General features: G+C 35.0%; 2 protein-coding genes across 2 annotated transcripts in view; both read left to right on the top strand.

Annotated features, from left to right (window-relative positions):
* Positions 1–326: 326 nt before the first annotated feature.
* Dcp2 (decapping mRNA 2) overlaps positions 327–16,357 on the top strand; it is a 28,334-nt gene continuing 12,303 nt past the window's right edge. Inside the window, exons 1-5 of the mRNA XM_058585989.1 lie at positions 327–413; positions 3,415–3,567; positions 3,691–3,803; positions 3,892–3,999; positions 6,061–6,196. Of these exons, the coding sequence (XP_058441972.1) occupies positions 327–413; positions 3,415–3,567; positions 3,691–3,803; positions 3,892–3,999; positions 6,061–6,196 (597 nt within the window). The remainder of the gene's footprint in view (positions 414–3,414; positions 3,568–3,690; positions 3,804–3,891; positions 4,000–6,060; positions 6,197–16,357) is intronic.
* On the top strand, positions 8,249–13,349 carry LOC124107664 (forkhead box protein N2-like). The gene has a single exon (XM_046465852.2). It carries the CDS (start codon positions 8,382–8,384, stop codon positions 9,681–9,683), a length of 1,302 nt encoding a protein of 433 aa, XP_046321808.1. The 5' UTR covers positions 8,249–8,381; the 3' UTR covers positions 9,684–13,349.

Raw genomic sequence — 16,357 nt, 5'->3', positions numbered from 1 at the left:
ATATGTGCATATTCTTGTGAAACCACCAGTGGTGCACCACAGAGGAGTCTTTCCTGACCCTTCCCATTCAATACCCACTTATTCCTTACTTCCTGAAGACTCATTGTTTTGACTTCTACATTGCTTGCTCTTAAACTTCATACAGATAGAATTTTGCAGTAGGTACTTGTTTTAGTCACTTTTTTTTGTTGTTGTTGTTGCTGTGACTATAAAATCTGACCAGAACAATTGTAGAGGAGAGTTTATTTAGGGGCTCATGGTTTCAGAGGTCTCAGTCCATAGATAGCTGGCTCCATTCTTTGGGGCTCCAGTTGAGGCAGGATATCATGGCAGAAGAGCATGGCAGCGCAGAAAGAGAATGGCAGATGGAAGTAGCTAACATGATCAGAAAGCAGAGAGAGTCCACTGAACAGGTACAAAATATATACCCCCAAAACCACATCCCAGTGCCCACCTCCTCCAACCAACCGTGGTTACCACTCAGTTAATCCCTATCAGGGGATTAATTCACTGTTTGGGCCAAGACTCTCAAAACCCAATCATTTCTCCTCTGAAATGGGGACAGCTCACATCTAAACCATAACAGTATTTATTTTGTGTTTGACTTCTTCAGCTCAATTTAATTCCAAGAGATCTCCCTGTTGTTGCATGTATTTAGTACTTGCTTCTTTTTATTGTTCTGTGTATTCCAATGTACATATATATCACAGTTCTTTGTTTTATGCATTGCATTGTTTTCAGTTTTTGCTACTATAAATAGAACTGTTGTAGACCTGGGTGCTGTGGCATATGCCTGTAATCTCAGCAGCTCTGGAGGATGAGGCAGGAGGATTATAGGTTTGAGGCCAGCCTTAGCAATTTAACAAGACCCTGTCTCAAAATAAAACAAAAAAGGGCCAAGGATGTATCTCAGTGTTAGGCGTCCCTGAGTATCATCCTCAGTAATCCCCCACCCCCCACAATAAATGCTGTGACATTTATTGTATAACATTGTTATACATGTCCTTTAATGGAAATAAATCCTTATTTCTTTAAGACTGGATTTGCTGAGTCATGGAGAGGCTGCTATTACTAGTTTTCTAAGTGGTTGTACGAATTTACATTCCTAATAGCAATGTAGGAAAATTCTAGTTGTGTTGCATTCTGCCCTATACATCAAATTATCAAATTAAATTTTTTGTAATGGTGTGTAACATTATGGCTTTAATTTGCATTTTCCTGAAGTTTAAGGATATTGAATGCCTTTTCATGTTCTTAATCGTTTGATTGTCTCATTCATTAAGTACCCATCTATGTGGTACCCATTTCTTTAATGACAGGTTTCTTGTCTTCTTGTTATATACAAATTTTTAATATATTCTGAATGTGAGTGTCTTGTAAGTGCCTTCTGGTTTATATTTTCCCTGTTGATTCTCTTAATGGTGTATCATTGATGAAAAGAAACAATTTCATGATCATTAACATGTAAACTCTTAGGTAACTAGCCTTGTTATAAATAATTTCATGATCATAGACATGTAAACTTTTAGGTAAACGAGTCTTGTTGTAATTAGAATCCATAAAGATTAATTTATAATGAGTTTTGTTTTGTTGGTGCTGGGAGTTTGACCCCAGAGCCTTGAGCATACGCTCTGACACTCATCTGTTCCCCTAACCCCATCAAAACATTTTTAAGCTCTGTCTCAAGCAATAGATTAGACCTTAATTTCAAAGTAAAGGAAAAAACCAAAGCATCTGGTTGTTCTTTTGCTCTAATGGAAATGCTCAGACAGCATGCATGAGTCATGAAACAAATCAACATAATTTACTGTTTGCTTACATTGTCTTAAGTGTGTAAATGTTAAAACTTGGGGAAGTGAGAAACAACGAAACCTCTAACACCAAGCCTTTAGAATTTTATGCTGGGAAAGGTATATTGTTTTAATATGTTTGAACTTAAGCAATAAGCTCTACATTAGACTGTTTCTATATTTACCTGCAATGTCAGTGTTACATATAGAGAAACAGTACAAAACAATTTTTTAACATATACTACTTCTGAATCTAGTCTTATTTCTGAAAGTAGTAACTACAAATAATCTTATTTTCTGAATTTTTCTTTGAGATAAATATTTTTAATGGACTGGATGTCTAAAAGCTAAAATTGAAAATTTCATCCAAATTTGTTATTCCTAGGTCTTTACTAAAGTATAGTTTTGAAGTGAGCGTATTCATCGAGTTCTTAAAAAATTAAGAACAAAAGGTATAACATGCTTATGAGTATACAAATGGTTTGGGTGTTGGAGAGTTTAATTGGAAGTCCCAGACCGCACATTTCTGATAGAAGTATAGATGTGCCCTTACTGAGGAAAGTAGAAAGAATACACATGACTAATCAGACAAAGGGAAAAGACAAAAGGATTGGATAGAAGTAGCTCTTTCATAACTGTACCTTGAAAAAGAGGCCTGTGCAGGTGTTTAATCTGTCTCTCTGATTTGTTAGGAGGTGTTAAAACTATAGAGAAGAGGAAGAGCTCTGTCATCAAAGATTCACTGTCGTTTCTAACCCCTGAGAATGCACAAGCCCCCCCTGTAGATTTTGGAGGTCAAATGGGGAAAGACTTTTTCAGTAATGTGGATGTTAATAAATGGAGACTTAAGGCTAGAATAAAGTAATGATTTTTTATTTTAAACCAAATTACAGTATGTTAATCAGACTAAGCATGACTTCCATCTCTGGTTAAAGGAAAAATGAAAGGTTTAGATGTAACATTAATTCTCGAGATTAATTCCCATTCCCCTGGTTTTTCTTTTTCCTACTCCCTCAGCCTTTGAGGCATAGTCAAGGCAAGGCAGTTTTAGAACCATTAATTCAGTTCCTTTTATTTCTTCCCTCTTTCTCTTGTTAGTTACCATGTAGGTAGGTCTTTCCACCTTCCCCAGTATGAGTTCATTTATACTTCTCACGGTTCTTTTCACTTCTTTTGCATTTATGCTATCTCTTCCCCAATACCAGTTATACATGCATACAAATGTGAATGTAGCTTTACCTTTGGAAACTGTTTGTTTAATGAGCTTCTATCACAGTTCAACTTTCATGTTTGAAAAATAGTTGTATTTGTAGCTTGATATGTGTTCAAATTTTTGGACTTTGTAAATAAAATCTATATGGGGTCTCCAGTAGGTATTTTTTACAGATTGAAAGTCATTGATGTATTCTAACATCTGCCTTCATTTAATAGATTAAGAAAGTAAATAGATTTTTCCATAATCAGTTTATTAGAGGCAGAGCTAGAACTAGACCTTGAATCTTCTCTCTTTAGTTTTTTCATTTTAATTACCTGGATATTTCTGAATTTTTGTCTTTGAAATAAATTTTGATGAACTAGAGTCATAACAGTTAAAATTGAACATTTCATCCAAATTTATTTCTAGGTCTTTGAAGAAACTGGTTTTGATATCAAAGACTATATTTGTAAGGATGATTACATTGAACTTCGGATCAATGACCAACTTGCTCGTTTGTACATCATTCCAGGAATTCCAAAAGACACTAAATTTAACCCAAAAACCAGAAGAGAAATTCGGGTATGTAACAGTTGAGAATATTTGCATGTTGCTGAACAGTATCCTGTTGAATGATGTGAGAAATTCCTTTTAGAAAGTCATTGATAATAATTAACTAAATGAATTTTTTTTTTTTCCTTTCAGAATATTGAGTGGTTCTCCATTGAGAAATTGCCCTGTCATAGAAATGATATGACGCCCAAATCCAAACTTGGCTTGGCACCTAACAAATTTTTTATGGCCATTCCCTTTATCAGGTTTGTTCGTATGTGTTGAAATATAAAACCAATCTTCATGATTCTGATATTTAACATTTTAAAAGTGAAATTTTTAATGTTTCCATAGACCATTAAGGGACTGGCTTTCTCGAAGATTTGGGGATTCCTCAGATAGTGATAATGGATTTTCCTCTGCTGGTAGCACACCCGCTAAACCCACTGTGGAAAAATTGAGGTAAAGAAATATATTTATGAAATTCATGAGAGTTTGTAGTACAGTAGCATTTTGATTCTAAAGTTTGTAGAGGTGTAAGATTCCTTCTTACAGGTACTATTTTGTTACTGATCTCATCAATAATAGAAGATTTTTAAAGCTTTTTGTTGTTGTAGTTGGACACAATACCTTTATTTTATTTATTTATACTTTTAGGTGGTGCTGAGGATCAGACTCGTATGTGCTAGGCAAGTGCTCTACAGCTGAGCCACAGTCCCACCCCTTAAAGCATTTTTATGAGATGAAAAAGGTTAATTGAAGTTGGAAAGTAGCTTTAGGCACATTTTAAAATGGAACACCCAAGAGGATACCAGCTTTTTAGATGGACAGATGTAACACTAGGAAAAGAAAAAAAAAGTGTGTGTTTATGGTATGTTCATGTTCTACTTTAGAAATGAGTTTCTGAAGATGGTTGAATGGGGGTTATGTTGAGGTCTGTTTTTGTATAGGGAGATCGGGATGCTGATGAATAGATTCAAGGATAGAAATGAGACTTGGGCTTGCTTGCTTTTCTTTTCTTTCTTTCTTTTTTTTTTAAACATCTTTCTTAGCATCAATTATGTATTATTAAGAGAGACTATTACATGGATGTGAACCATGAAGAGTATTTACTTGCTTGTAACTTAATTGCATCCAGATCACAATCATAGTCAATTGGGAGTAACTTGCTTAAATAGGGATATATTTTTGCAATCAACTTGTCATAACTTTGCCTTTGTTAAATTCAGAGGGAATCAATTTTTGCTTTTCCTGTAATCTGCATGTACTGATTTATTTTTGTAGAACTTCAAAAATTAAAAAATAGGAGTAAACCACATCTGTAGTTAGTATTTTTTTCAAATATGTAGCACTTCATTTCAGTTGGGTTTTATGAGGACAAGAGCTTGGACCAAATGCTTTAAGAATTGTTTCTGCCTTTCAGAGTCTATGATTATAACTACCAAATTAAATTCCACTGGAAATAAGTAAAACTGTGGAAGGAATAAGAACGCAGTTGGTATTAAAAGGAAATAAAGAAATTACTAAAAAGTTATGAAATGTTATGTTACAGTGTTTCTTTAAAAATGTGTATATGTCATCTTTGGGAGAATCTTTTAGGGTTTGTATTCTTGTTGAGGGGGTAGAGACGATAAAGCAATCTGTAACCAAATACAGGTTGCATATGGAAGTGGTAATGCTTATTAATTAGCATGCTGATTAATGCCTATGATGATGTGTTGGAGGGAATGTCTCAATTTTATCTAAATAAAGGATAGAAACACTGAAATTTTATTGTAGGTCTTAAGTGGAAAAGGAGTAGAACATTTAAGTATTATTCTGAAGTAATCTTAACTGTGATGTGGTTTTGGGCATCAGTGACTGTATATGTCTTATAATAATATTTTTTTTCTGATATTGCAAACTGTTGTTTCAGGTATACTTTTTAGAATCAGAATTTTTTTTTTTTTTTTGTATAATTTGACATGGGATCTTAATTTAATTTACTCATCCTTTGTCTTGTGCCCCTGAATTTTTTGCTTTAGAAAATAGCTTTATTTCTCAGATCTTCTTGTATCATGGGTGAAGTTCATAACTGACCTGTATAAATAAAATTTCGTACTTGAAGCCTTCTAGTAAGAATCTGAATTGTCTGTTCTATTAGAGGAAAAGTTCATGTATAGTTCTTTAACTTACTTTGTTTCAACTAAATTTAGAAAGAATTACTTCATATTTTAAAGAATATAATACTTATAGGAAGGAGATGATATGGATAATTAGAAAAATCTGGGATGAAAAACAATAGGCTATAATTTGTTCAAGAAAGTTTTTGAACAACAACATGCATCTCTTTAGGGGCAGGGCATAAAATAATAGGCAAACAGACAAGAATCTTTACCCTCCTTAAACTTATATTTTGCTGGGGAGAGATGCACAATAAATAAGAAAATGAAATATGTAGTCTATAAGTCAGATTGTCAAGGTGTTAAAAAATTATACATAAGATTTTCTCATCTGATTTTTATTTTTTAAATCTTGGTGTAGTCGAACCAAATTCCGCCACAGTCAGCAGTTGTTTCCTGAAGGTTTTCCTGGCGACCAGTGGGTAAAACACAGACAGCCACTGCAGCAAAAGCCATACAATAGCCATTCTGAAATGTCTGACCTTTTAAAAGCAAAGGTGAGTGATATACATTTAAAATTTTTGAATAATTTACATCATTTGTCATTGAAGTTATTCTTTTTTGTTTTTAATTCTAATTTGTTATATATGACAGCAGAATGCATTGCAATTCATTACACATAGAGCACAATTTTTCATATCTCTGGTTTTATAGAAAGTATACTCAAACCATTTGTGTCTTCATACATATACTTAGGGTAATGATACCCATCTCATTCCACCATCTTTTTTATCCTTGTGCCCCCTCCCTTCCCCTCTCACCCTTTTGCTCTATCTAGGATTCCTCTAATCCTCCCCAAGCTCCCCCTCCCAACCCCATTATGAATCAGCCTCCTTATATCAGAGAAAACATTCGGTGTTTGGTTTTTTGGGGGGATTGGTCAACTCCACTTAGCATTATATTCTCCAACTTCATCCATTTACCTGCAAATGCCATGATTTTATTCTCTTTTTTATTGCTGAGTAATATTCCATTGTGTATATATGCCACATTTTTTTTTAATCCATTCATCTATTGAGGGGCATCTAGCTTGGTTCCACAGTTCAGCTATTGTGAATTGTGCTGCTGTAAACATTGATGTGGCTGTGTCCTTGTAGTATGCTGTTTTTAAGTCCTTTGGGTATAGACCGAGGAGAGGGATAGCTGAGTCAAATGGTGGTTCCATTCCCAATTTTCCAAGAAATCTCCATACTGCTTTCCATATTGGCTGTACCAGTTTGCAGTGTATGAGTGTACCTTTTTCCCCACATCCTCGCCAACACTTACTGTTGTTTGTATGCATAATAGCTGCCATTCTGACTGGAGTGAGATGAAATCTTAGAGTAGTTTTGATTTGCATTTCTCTAATTGCTAGATATGTTGAACATTTTTTTCATATATTTGTCGATTGATTGTATATCCTCTTCTGAGAGGTGTCTGTTCAGTTCCTTGGCCCATTTATTGATTAGGTTATTTGTTGTTTTGGTGCTTAGCTTTTTGAGTTCTTTATATACCCTAGAGATTAGTGCTCTATCTGTGTGAGTGGCAGAAATTTGTTCCCAAGATGTAGGCTCTCTATTCACCTCACTGTTTCTTTTTCTGAGAAGAAGCTTTTGAGTTTGAATCTACCCCATTTATTGATTCTTGATTTTAATTCTTGTGCTGTAAGAGTCTTATTAAGGAAGTTGGGGCCTAATCCAACATGATGGAGATTTGGGCCTACTTTTTCTTCTAATAGGCACAGTGTCTCTTGTTGAATTCCTAGGTCCTTGATCCACTTTGAGTTTTGTGCCTGGTGAGAGAGGGGGGTTTAATTTCATTTTGTTGCATATGGATTTCCAGTTCTCCCAGCACCGTTTATTGAAGACGTTATCTTTTCTCTGATGTATCTTTTTAGCACATTTGTCTAATATAAGATAACTGTAGTATTGTGGGTTAGTTTCTGTGTCCTCTGTTCTGTACTATTGATCTATCAGTCTATTTTGGTGCCAATAACTATTTCTCTATAGTATAGTTTAACATCTGATATAGTGAGGCCACCTGCTTCACCCTTCTTGCTAGGGATTGCTTTAGCTATTCTGGGTCTCTTATCAGATGGTATTTTGTTTACATTGGGATCTGTTAATGTTGTCCTTCTGCTCAAAGGAGAGGTATTAGAACCCTGCAGGGGCATTATAAGCCTATAAGCTAAAAACAGCAACACCTTGAATCCACAGAGCTAGAAAGGAAGGCACATGAGCAACATGAAAAGACAAGGGAAGAAAGCGCCCCAAGCACATCAGGATACCACATTATTAGAATCCATGGCCAGCATAGCAGATGAAATGACAGAGGAGTTCAGGATGTATATAATTAAAATGTTTTGTGAATTAAAAGATGATACAAGAGAGCAAATACAGGCAGCAAAAGATTACTTCAATAGGGAGATAGACGTTCTAAAGAAAAACCAAACAAAAAAGGGGCGGCGCCGCGTTGCCATGGCAGTGGGGCGGGGGGAGGAGGGGGAGGAAGCGAGCCGGAGGGGGATGTGGTGCTGCCGCGGCCGCCACCGCAGCTGCCGCTGCCTGCTTGTTGCCATGTCTTCCCGGAGGCGGCTGCTGGAAGCCACAGGGAGCAGCTGCGGTGCTCTGCCATATTGTGTCTTTCCTGGCCCATCCCTCGCTTCCCCGCTGCAGCGGCAGAGCTGACGACCTATTAAAGTAAATGGGTCCAGTAATTGGAATGACTCCAGATAAGACAGCTGAAACCCCAGGAGCTGAAAAAGTTGCGGCACTAAGTCAGATTTATAAAATGGGAAGTTTGCCTGAAGCTGTTGATGCTGCCAGGCCAAAGGCCACTCTAGTAGGCGGTGAGTCCGCAGATGATGAGCTCACAAACTTGAACTGGCTTCAGGAAAGTACTAATCTTCTAACAAACTTCAGCCTCGGAAGTGAGGGTCCTCCAATGGTTAGTCCATTGTATGACATAGAAGGAGATGATGTACCATCCTTTGGACCATCTTGCTACCAGAGCCCAGAACAAAAATCAACAACTTCAAAGCCCCCATACTCTTTTAGTCTTCTCATTTATATGGCTATTGAACACTCTCCAAATAAATGTTTGCCTGTCAAAGAAATTTATAGCTGGATTCTGGACCATTTTCCATATTTTGCTACTGCACCTACAGGCTGGAAGAATTCTGTTCGACATAATCTGTCCCTAAATAAGTGTTTTCAGAAAGTGGAAAGAAGCCATGGCAAGGTTAATGGCAAAGGTTCCTTATGGTGTGTTGATCCAGAATATAAACCCAATCTTATGCAGGCACTGAAGAAGCAACCTTTTTCCTCAGAGCCTCGTAACTGTCAGTGTGGTTCTTTATCACCTCACTACCTAAGCTCTGTTTTCAAGCAGAACCAGGTGCGAACCCTCAAAGAATCTGATATTGATGCTGCCGCTGCAATGATGCTTTTAAATACTTCCATAGAGCAGGGGATTTTAGAATGTGAAAAGCCTCTTCCTCTTAAAACATCATTGCAGAAAAAGAGGAATTATGGTAATGCATTTAATCATCCCAGTGCTATAAGATTACAAGAGAGTGATTCTTCCACCACCAGCATTGATCCAAAAGAAGATCATAATTACAGTGCAAGTAGCATGGCAGCACAGCGCTGTGCGTCCAGATCTAGTGTGTCTTCCTTGTCTTCTGTGGATGAGGTCTATGAATTTATCCCAAAGAGTAGCCATGTGGGAAGTGATGGCAGTGAAGGATTTCACAGTGAAGAAGACACAGATGTTGATTATGAAGATGATCCTCTTGGAGACAGTGGCTACGCATCACAGGCTTGTGCAGATACCTCTCAGAAAGGGCAGCCAGGCAAAAAGATGCGAAAACAGTCATGTCAAGAAATTGATGAGGAGCTCAAAGAGGCAGCTGGATCTCTGCTCCACCTTGCTGGAATTCGTACATGTCTGGGTTCCCTGATAAGTACTGCAAAGACACAAAGTCAAAAGCAACGGAAAAAATAGAAATGCTTTTTGGTGTGAAATTATTTTAAAGTGTGGCAATACTCTTCTACTTAATTCTTTACAAGGGATATCAAAGCCATAATCGACTTTAGTTTTAAGGTGAGGAGGGGTGCCAATTACTTGTTTCTTTCAAAACATTTTTGATTTCTGTTTATTTTTTAAAATTTAACCATTGCTGTAAGGATCATGCCCAATCGTAAACATGTGATAAAAAAGCCTGAGAGCATAATTTTTGTGATAAGTGTCTCTTAAGATTTGGAAATTGTTACATATGAAAATCCATAGTTACTGATCCCATTAAAATTTTTGCTGATATCTTTGTCATATACTCCTCCCTGCCACATGACCTAGTAGGGTAAGATTTGAATTATTTTAATTGTGTCTTATTTTTTGTTTTAAATTATTTGTTGAACATGAGCAAAGTCAAATATAAATCAGAAAAGATCCTAGATGTCTAGAAAATTCCTGTCAATAATATAGGTAAAAAATCCAACAGTGTTGTAAGATTTAGAAAAGAAAATTTGGGGATGTGATTTCATCTAAGAAGACTACAGTTCCTATTACAGTAGTATCTGAAGTGTTTTTACATCATGGATGACGCATAGCATTCATTGGGGCCTTTTATTTTTTCCCAAAGTGCTCTGCAACCACTGTTTAAGCCACCAGCTGTCTATGTGAAGTGGAAATTGTCCACTCAGAGGATATAGCCATAGAGTGTTATGGAGTAACGCCAATTTTGACATACTTTTGCAATAAGAATCTTTCATTTGCTTTCCTAAATACACTGCATTCTAAGAGTCTTATAACCAGATGGAGTGGAATACTTATTACTTATGTTATCATAAATGAAAGTAGGTCATTTAGGAAAAAAAAAGAACAAAACTTTCCAAGCTTTGTATGAATTAAAATTGAATGTATACGAAATAAATTTTAAAAGGCTTAACTGTAGAGCTAAAATACTTTCTCGGATTTCAACACTCATATAAAATTAGATCTTACACAAAACTTTTTGAGGAGGCAGTGTAATACTTATATGTGCCATTGATCCATGCTAAAAGGTTTTTATATTACTATTCCAGCATTGTCTTAAAATGTTTTAAGTATTTAAACAAATCTGCTTATGAGACAGTTTTTTATAATATCATTTATATAGTTTGACTACATTATGGAGAAAGAACAGGGATACTAAAACTATAATTTATTACGTTTCTTTTTACAATGGTGGGAACGACTTTGGAAAAGTCATTCTTATGATACATTCTATGTCATAGACAATGACTTAATTTTCATTTTTCCCCATAATTTTTATACGTAGATACACACACACACATGCAGAGTCAAACTCAAGATGTTGATTTCCTGCTCTCAGCTGTGTTTATGACTATAAAACATTTTCTTGGATTTTTTTAAAGACATAAATGTTTTTATTTTAGCTTCTAAATTTTATTTCGACAAAACTGTCAAAAGAAGAATAATAACAAATGTATCTTTCAATTGATAAGACTTTTATACAGGGATAATAGCATTAATGTTTTCTGTCCTGTTTCCCTGTCAGTTGTCATTGATTATAGATAACTACCTTAATACAATTGGTGCTGTTGAAATACAGTAATTTTTTCATTTGTTGATAATGTAGGATGAGTTATTTGGACTTTTTCCTTCATAAATGTCACATCTCCAGCAAATAGCTAAGCCAGGTTAACCTCTTTTACTATAGACAGTGAATAAAACACCAAAAACAAACAAAAAAAACCTTTTACCACGGTGTAAATAGTAAAGAGATTACAAAAATGGATGTATTCTCAGCTGTAATAGGGATCTTCAAAATGTCTTCATATATGTAACTCCTTAATTTCTTTGATTTTTTTTCTCCCTCTGTACTTATCCAACAAATTTAAATGTTTAAGCTACCTTCATCATTAGCAAGGACAATAAACACTGTACTAACATCTACCAGGGAGAAGTTAGACATTTTATTTACACCCAAATCTTGTATAGGATTCGTGTGTCATATTCCATTTGCTAATACAACACAGCAGTTATTTTCAAGGGGAGCAGCTTTTTAATTATGGTCCCGCTGTTCTCACTCCTGAGTTGTGTGGAGATAGAAACATGTCTCATAGCCATACAATTAAGGAAAGTCATTCCAAGTCCTGTGGACTAGAAATTTTATTCCAAATAATAAATTAATTTTGCTGTAGTAAGAACAATTTGGAAACCCCAGAGAAGTTACATATTTTTCAATAACTGTGACTTAAATTAACATACAATTTGCCTTACATCAAAAAAATAGAAAGTTGGTTGCAACCTATTCCAGTTTATACTAGATCCCTAGTGAGAGTTTTGTCTCAGCACGATTAATCTTCATCTGTGAAGATGAAGAATCTGTGTTTCCCGAGTATGTATTTTTGACATTTGTTTGTGCAATATATTACTAAATTAGTTAATATTTTACTTTACAAATTCAGAAGAAAACAGATTACCTGCATTTGTGGAAAAGCTAACTATTGGTGGATACCTCCCTTTTTCCACCTTTGAGCTTTTCCTGTCCTCATAGTCAGCATGACTTCTCTTAAATTAGATTCCTTTGTATATTGTAAAGTTTAGTATATATATATATATATAGTTTTTTTTTTTTTTTTTCTTTTGCTACTTTCTGAGGCATTATGTAAAGGGTTCATATTAGATGGTCAGTCAAATATACGTTAGCAAAAAATTCAAAGCTAGAGAAAGTGTTAAGGAGGGAATGTGTGTGTTTTGGTAGGCCAGGAAGCCTTCCCCAGCAATTTAAGCAACAGATGTGAATACTTCACAAAGTGTAAAGACTTTTGTCTTAAATACTACAGTAATTTAACACCCTTTTGTGAAGACTCATTTAAGAGACTTTGAGGCTTTCTGGTTTATATATACTTTATAGTTTTATTAGTTTGAAATGTGTAAGCTTTGATTTAAACAAAGTTTACTTCAGTATGTTATGATGTAGTCAAAATATTTATTGAAAGGGAAAATAGAATATTTTAATGTTATACCTGCCATTTTTTCTTAAAGTACATTCTTTGCATCTAACTGCCAGTGCCATTGTCAAAACTTGTTTCTAAAATTGTTGTACATTTTTTTATTAAACTAAGTGCTTGATTTTAAAGTATTATGTTGCCATCAGATAGTATATAAAAATGTATAATTGCCAATTCATTGTAACTACTATTTATTTTTAAATGAAAGTATAAAGATGCTTTCTGTTTCAAGAAATTTGTTATTAAACTGTTTTCTCTTTTTTGATGTAGCATAAAAATTGTCTTCAGTTGGAATTGTAACTGCCAGTAGATGACCAGTCACAAGTGAACCACTTCTTAGTTGCCAGTCTTTGCTCATATTAAAAACAACTTACAAATGTTTAGTTTTTGTATCTAATCTCTGATAATTAAAATGTTTATAAAGTTTATTTTTACCAAAGAGATACAATTCATTATGATAAAGTATTGCAGAGTAAACTTTGTTTTATAACAAAAAAAAAAAAGAAAAACCAAACAAAAATCCTTGAAATGAAAGGAACAATAAACCAAATTTAAAGTTGAATTAACAGTATCATCAACAAATTAGACCAATGAAGACAAAATATATACTCTTGAAAAAAAAGTAGACCACACAGTGAAAAATGTTAAGAAACCATGAGCAGAACATTCAAGAAACATGGGATAGCATAAAAAGACCAAATTTAAGAGTTATTTGGATAGAGGAAGGCTTAGAGTTTAAAACCAAAGGAATGAGCAATCTCTTCAACAAAATAATATCAGAAAATTTTCCAAACATGAAGAACAAATTGGAAAACCAAATTCAAGAGGCTTACAGGACACCAAAAGTGCAAAATCACAACAGATCCACACCAAGGCACATTATAATGAAAATGCCTAGTATACAGAATAAGGAGAGAATATTAAAAGCCACAAGAGAAAGAAATCAGATTACATATAGGGGGAAACCAATTAGGTTATGTGCAGATTTTTCAACCCAGACCCTGAGAACTAGAAGATCCTGGAACAATATATATAAAGCCCTTTAAGAAAATGGATGCCAGCCAAGAATCTTGTATCCAGCAAAATTAAGCTTTAGATTTGATGATGAAGTAAAACCTTCCATGATAAACAAAAGTTAAAAAGAATTTACAGCTAGATAACCTGCACTACAGGACATCCTTAGCAAAATATTCTATGAAGAGGAAATGAAAAACAACAATGAAATTATTCTTAGTTGACTAATTAATGATATATTATAGAGCTCTGAATTGTCGAGCAAAGACTTTGATGTGTCTGACTTGTGATTTGAAGCAGGGCAGACATTCCTTATCCTTTACAACTTTGTTATAAATTCAGCTTGGCAGGTGGCACATGCCTGTAATCCCAGCAATTTGGGAGACTGAAGCAGGAGGATTATAAGTTCAAAGCCAACTTCAGCGACTTAGTGATGCTCTAAGCAACTTAGACCCTGTCTCAAAATAAAAAAATTAAAAATGGGCTGGGGATGTGACTCAGTGGTTAAACACCCCTGGGTTTAATCCCCGTACCAAAAAAAAAAAAAAATCTGTATAGCAAATAATAGGAACTAATATCTGATTTTAGTATATGTACTGTTAGTTAAAGGCTCATTCAAAAACAAAACAACAAATGATGGCTTCCAAGTTAAGATAAATGGGGTCTGGGGATGTGGCTCAAGCGGTAGTGCACTCACCTGGCATGCGTGTGGCCCGGGTTCGATCCAAGCACCACATACAAAGATGTTGTGTCCGCTGAAAACTAAAAAAAATAAATATTAAAAAATTCTCTCTCTCTTTAAAAAAAAAAATAGTCACTTCCAAGTTAAGATAAATGGATCTATTGACTTTTTTCCAAGAAAAATGCAACATTGTATTGTAAAATTTCATTTTTGCTCTTGATTAGCAAAAATGGCTTATGATGATACCAGAGTTTTATCCATTCATGCTTAGTGGACACTTTGGTTGTTGCTACTTTATTGCCTATGTTCTTGAGTATGTACTTGGAAATGATGTTTTCTAATGTTTTATACTTGCTTCTAGATATGAGAGTTGTGTTTTATAGCCTTACACGTGGTATTATCTTTTTCATTTATTTATTTTTTTGTATTGAGAATTGAGGTACTTAACAAATGAGCCACATCCCAGCCCTTTTTATATTTTGTTTAGAGATGGGGTCTCAACTGAGTTGCTAAGTGCCCAGCTAAGTTGCTGAGGCTGGCTTTGAACTTTTGATCCTCCTTCCTCAGCCTCCTGAGCCACTGGGATCACAGGCATGTGACACCGTGCCTGGCTATCTTTTTTATTTTAAACATTCATTAGGGTGCCAACCTTATTATCATTTTTAAAAATACAGTTTGTCAAAATTTAAAAACTTTTGTGCATCATAAGACATTATTGAAACAGTGAAAAGACAGCCTGCAAAATGGGAAAAAATGTTCACAGATCATGCATTTGAAAGAAATTAATTTCCAGAATATGTAAACAACTCAACAACAAAATACCAAACCTATTAAAATGTGGGCAAGTGGGGGGCTGGGGAAGTGGCTCAAGTGGTAGCGCGCTCGCCTGGCATGCGTGCGGCCCAGGTTCGATCCTCAGCACGACATACAAAGATGTTGTGTCCGCCGAAAACTAAAAAATAAATATTAAAAAAAATTCTCTCTCTCTCAAAAAAAAAAAAAAATGTGGGCAAGTGGGGTTGGGGCTGGAGCTCAGTGGTATGTGTGAGACACTGGGTTTGATTCTGAGCACCACATATAAGTACATAAAATAAAGGTCTATCAACAACAACAACAAAAATATGGGTAAGTGACTTAAATAGACACTTCTCAGAAGAAGATATTCCAATGGCCAATAAGTGCAAAAAAGATGTTTGCAACATTGTTATTAGGGAAATAACTGCAAATCAAAGCACAGTGAGATACCACTTATGTATTAGGGTGCCAGTAAGGATAATAACACCAATAAAATTGAAAATAACAACTATTGATGAAAATGTGGAGAATTGGAATGCTTGTACACTCCTGTGGAATATATGGAGAACAGTACTGATGTTTTCTCAAAAAGTCTAAAGTTACCATTTAACTCAGTAATTTCACACCTAAGTATATATTCAGAGGAATCAAAAGCAGGTACTTAAAAGATTATCATCTAACAGTGCTTACTTATTAGAAATTTAAAGTAGATTTTTCAGAGTGATAACTGATCACATCCACTACTGTTCTAAATTCTGTTGCCAGTTCCCATTAGCGTTCCTTTCACAGAGAGGTCCCCTTTAATAGTCATGTAGCGTTTTCAAAACCTGTTCCTCCATCTTTTCTCTCTTATTTATTTATTTATTTGTTTGTTTATTGGTGGTGGTGGTGGTGGTGGTGGTGGTGGTAAGGGTGTTGTTGGAGATTTAACCCAGGGCCTCATGCATTCTAACTACACTGTATCACTTCAGTTACTTGTACCCCTAGCTTCTATTTATGCATTATAAAATCTGTAAGCAGAAGTGGGACAAGGCAAGAGATGTGGAAAGATTCCCAAGGCCCATCCTATTTGCTCTTTTATACCTTTAGTGAAATCTTTATTTGTAAAGAATTATCTTTTGTAAGGAAATACGTTGATATGATGATTTATGAAATTTTTAATTCTATCT

Source organism: Marmota monax, unplaced genomic scaffold, assembly GCF_021218885.2.
Source record: "Marmota monax isolate L192 unplaced genomic scaffold, Marmota_monax_Labrador192_F-V1.1 WCK01_AAM20220418_F8-fsc00097, whole genome shotgun sequence".
Lineage (NCBI taxonomy): Eukaryota > Metazoa > Chordata > Mammalia > Rodentia > Sciuridae > Marmota > Marmota monax.
The sequence above is the reverse complement of the archived record's forward strand: the minus strand, read 5'-3'. Positions and strand labels throughout refer to the sequence as shown.

What these genes read in the sequence shown, in the direction of transcription:
- LOC124107664 (XM_046465852.2), top strand. Translation starts at nt 8,382, where the DNA reads ATGGGTCCAGTAATTGGAATGACTCCAGATAAGACAGCTGAAACCCCA.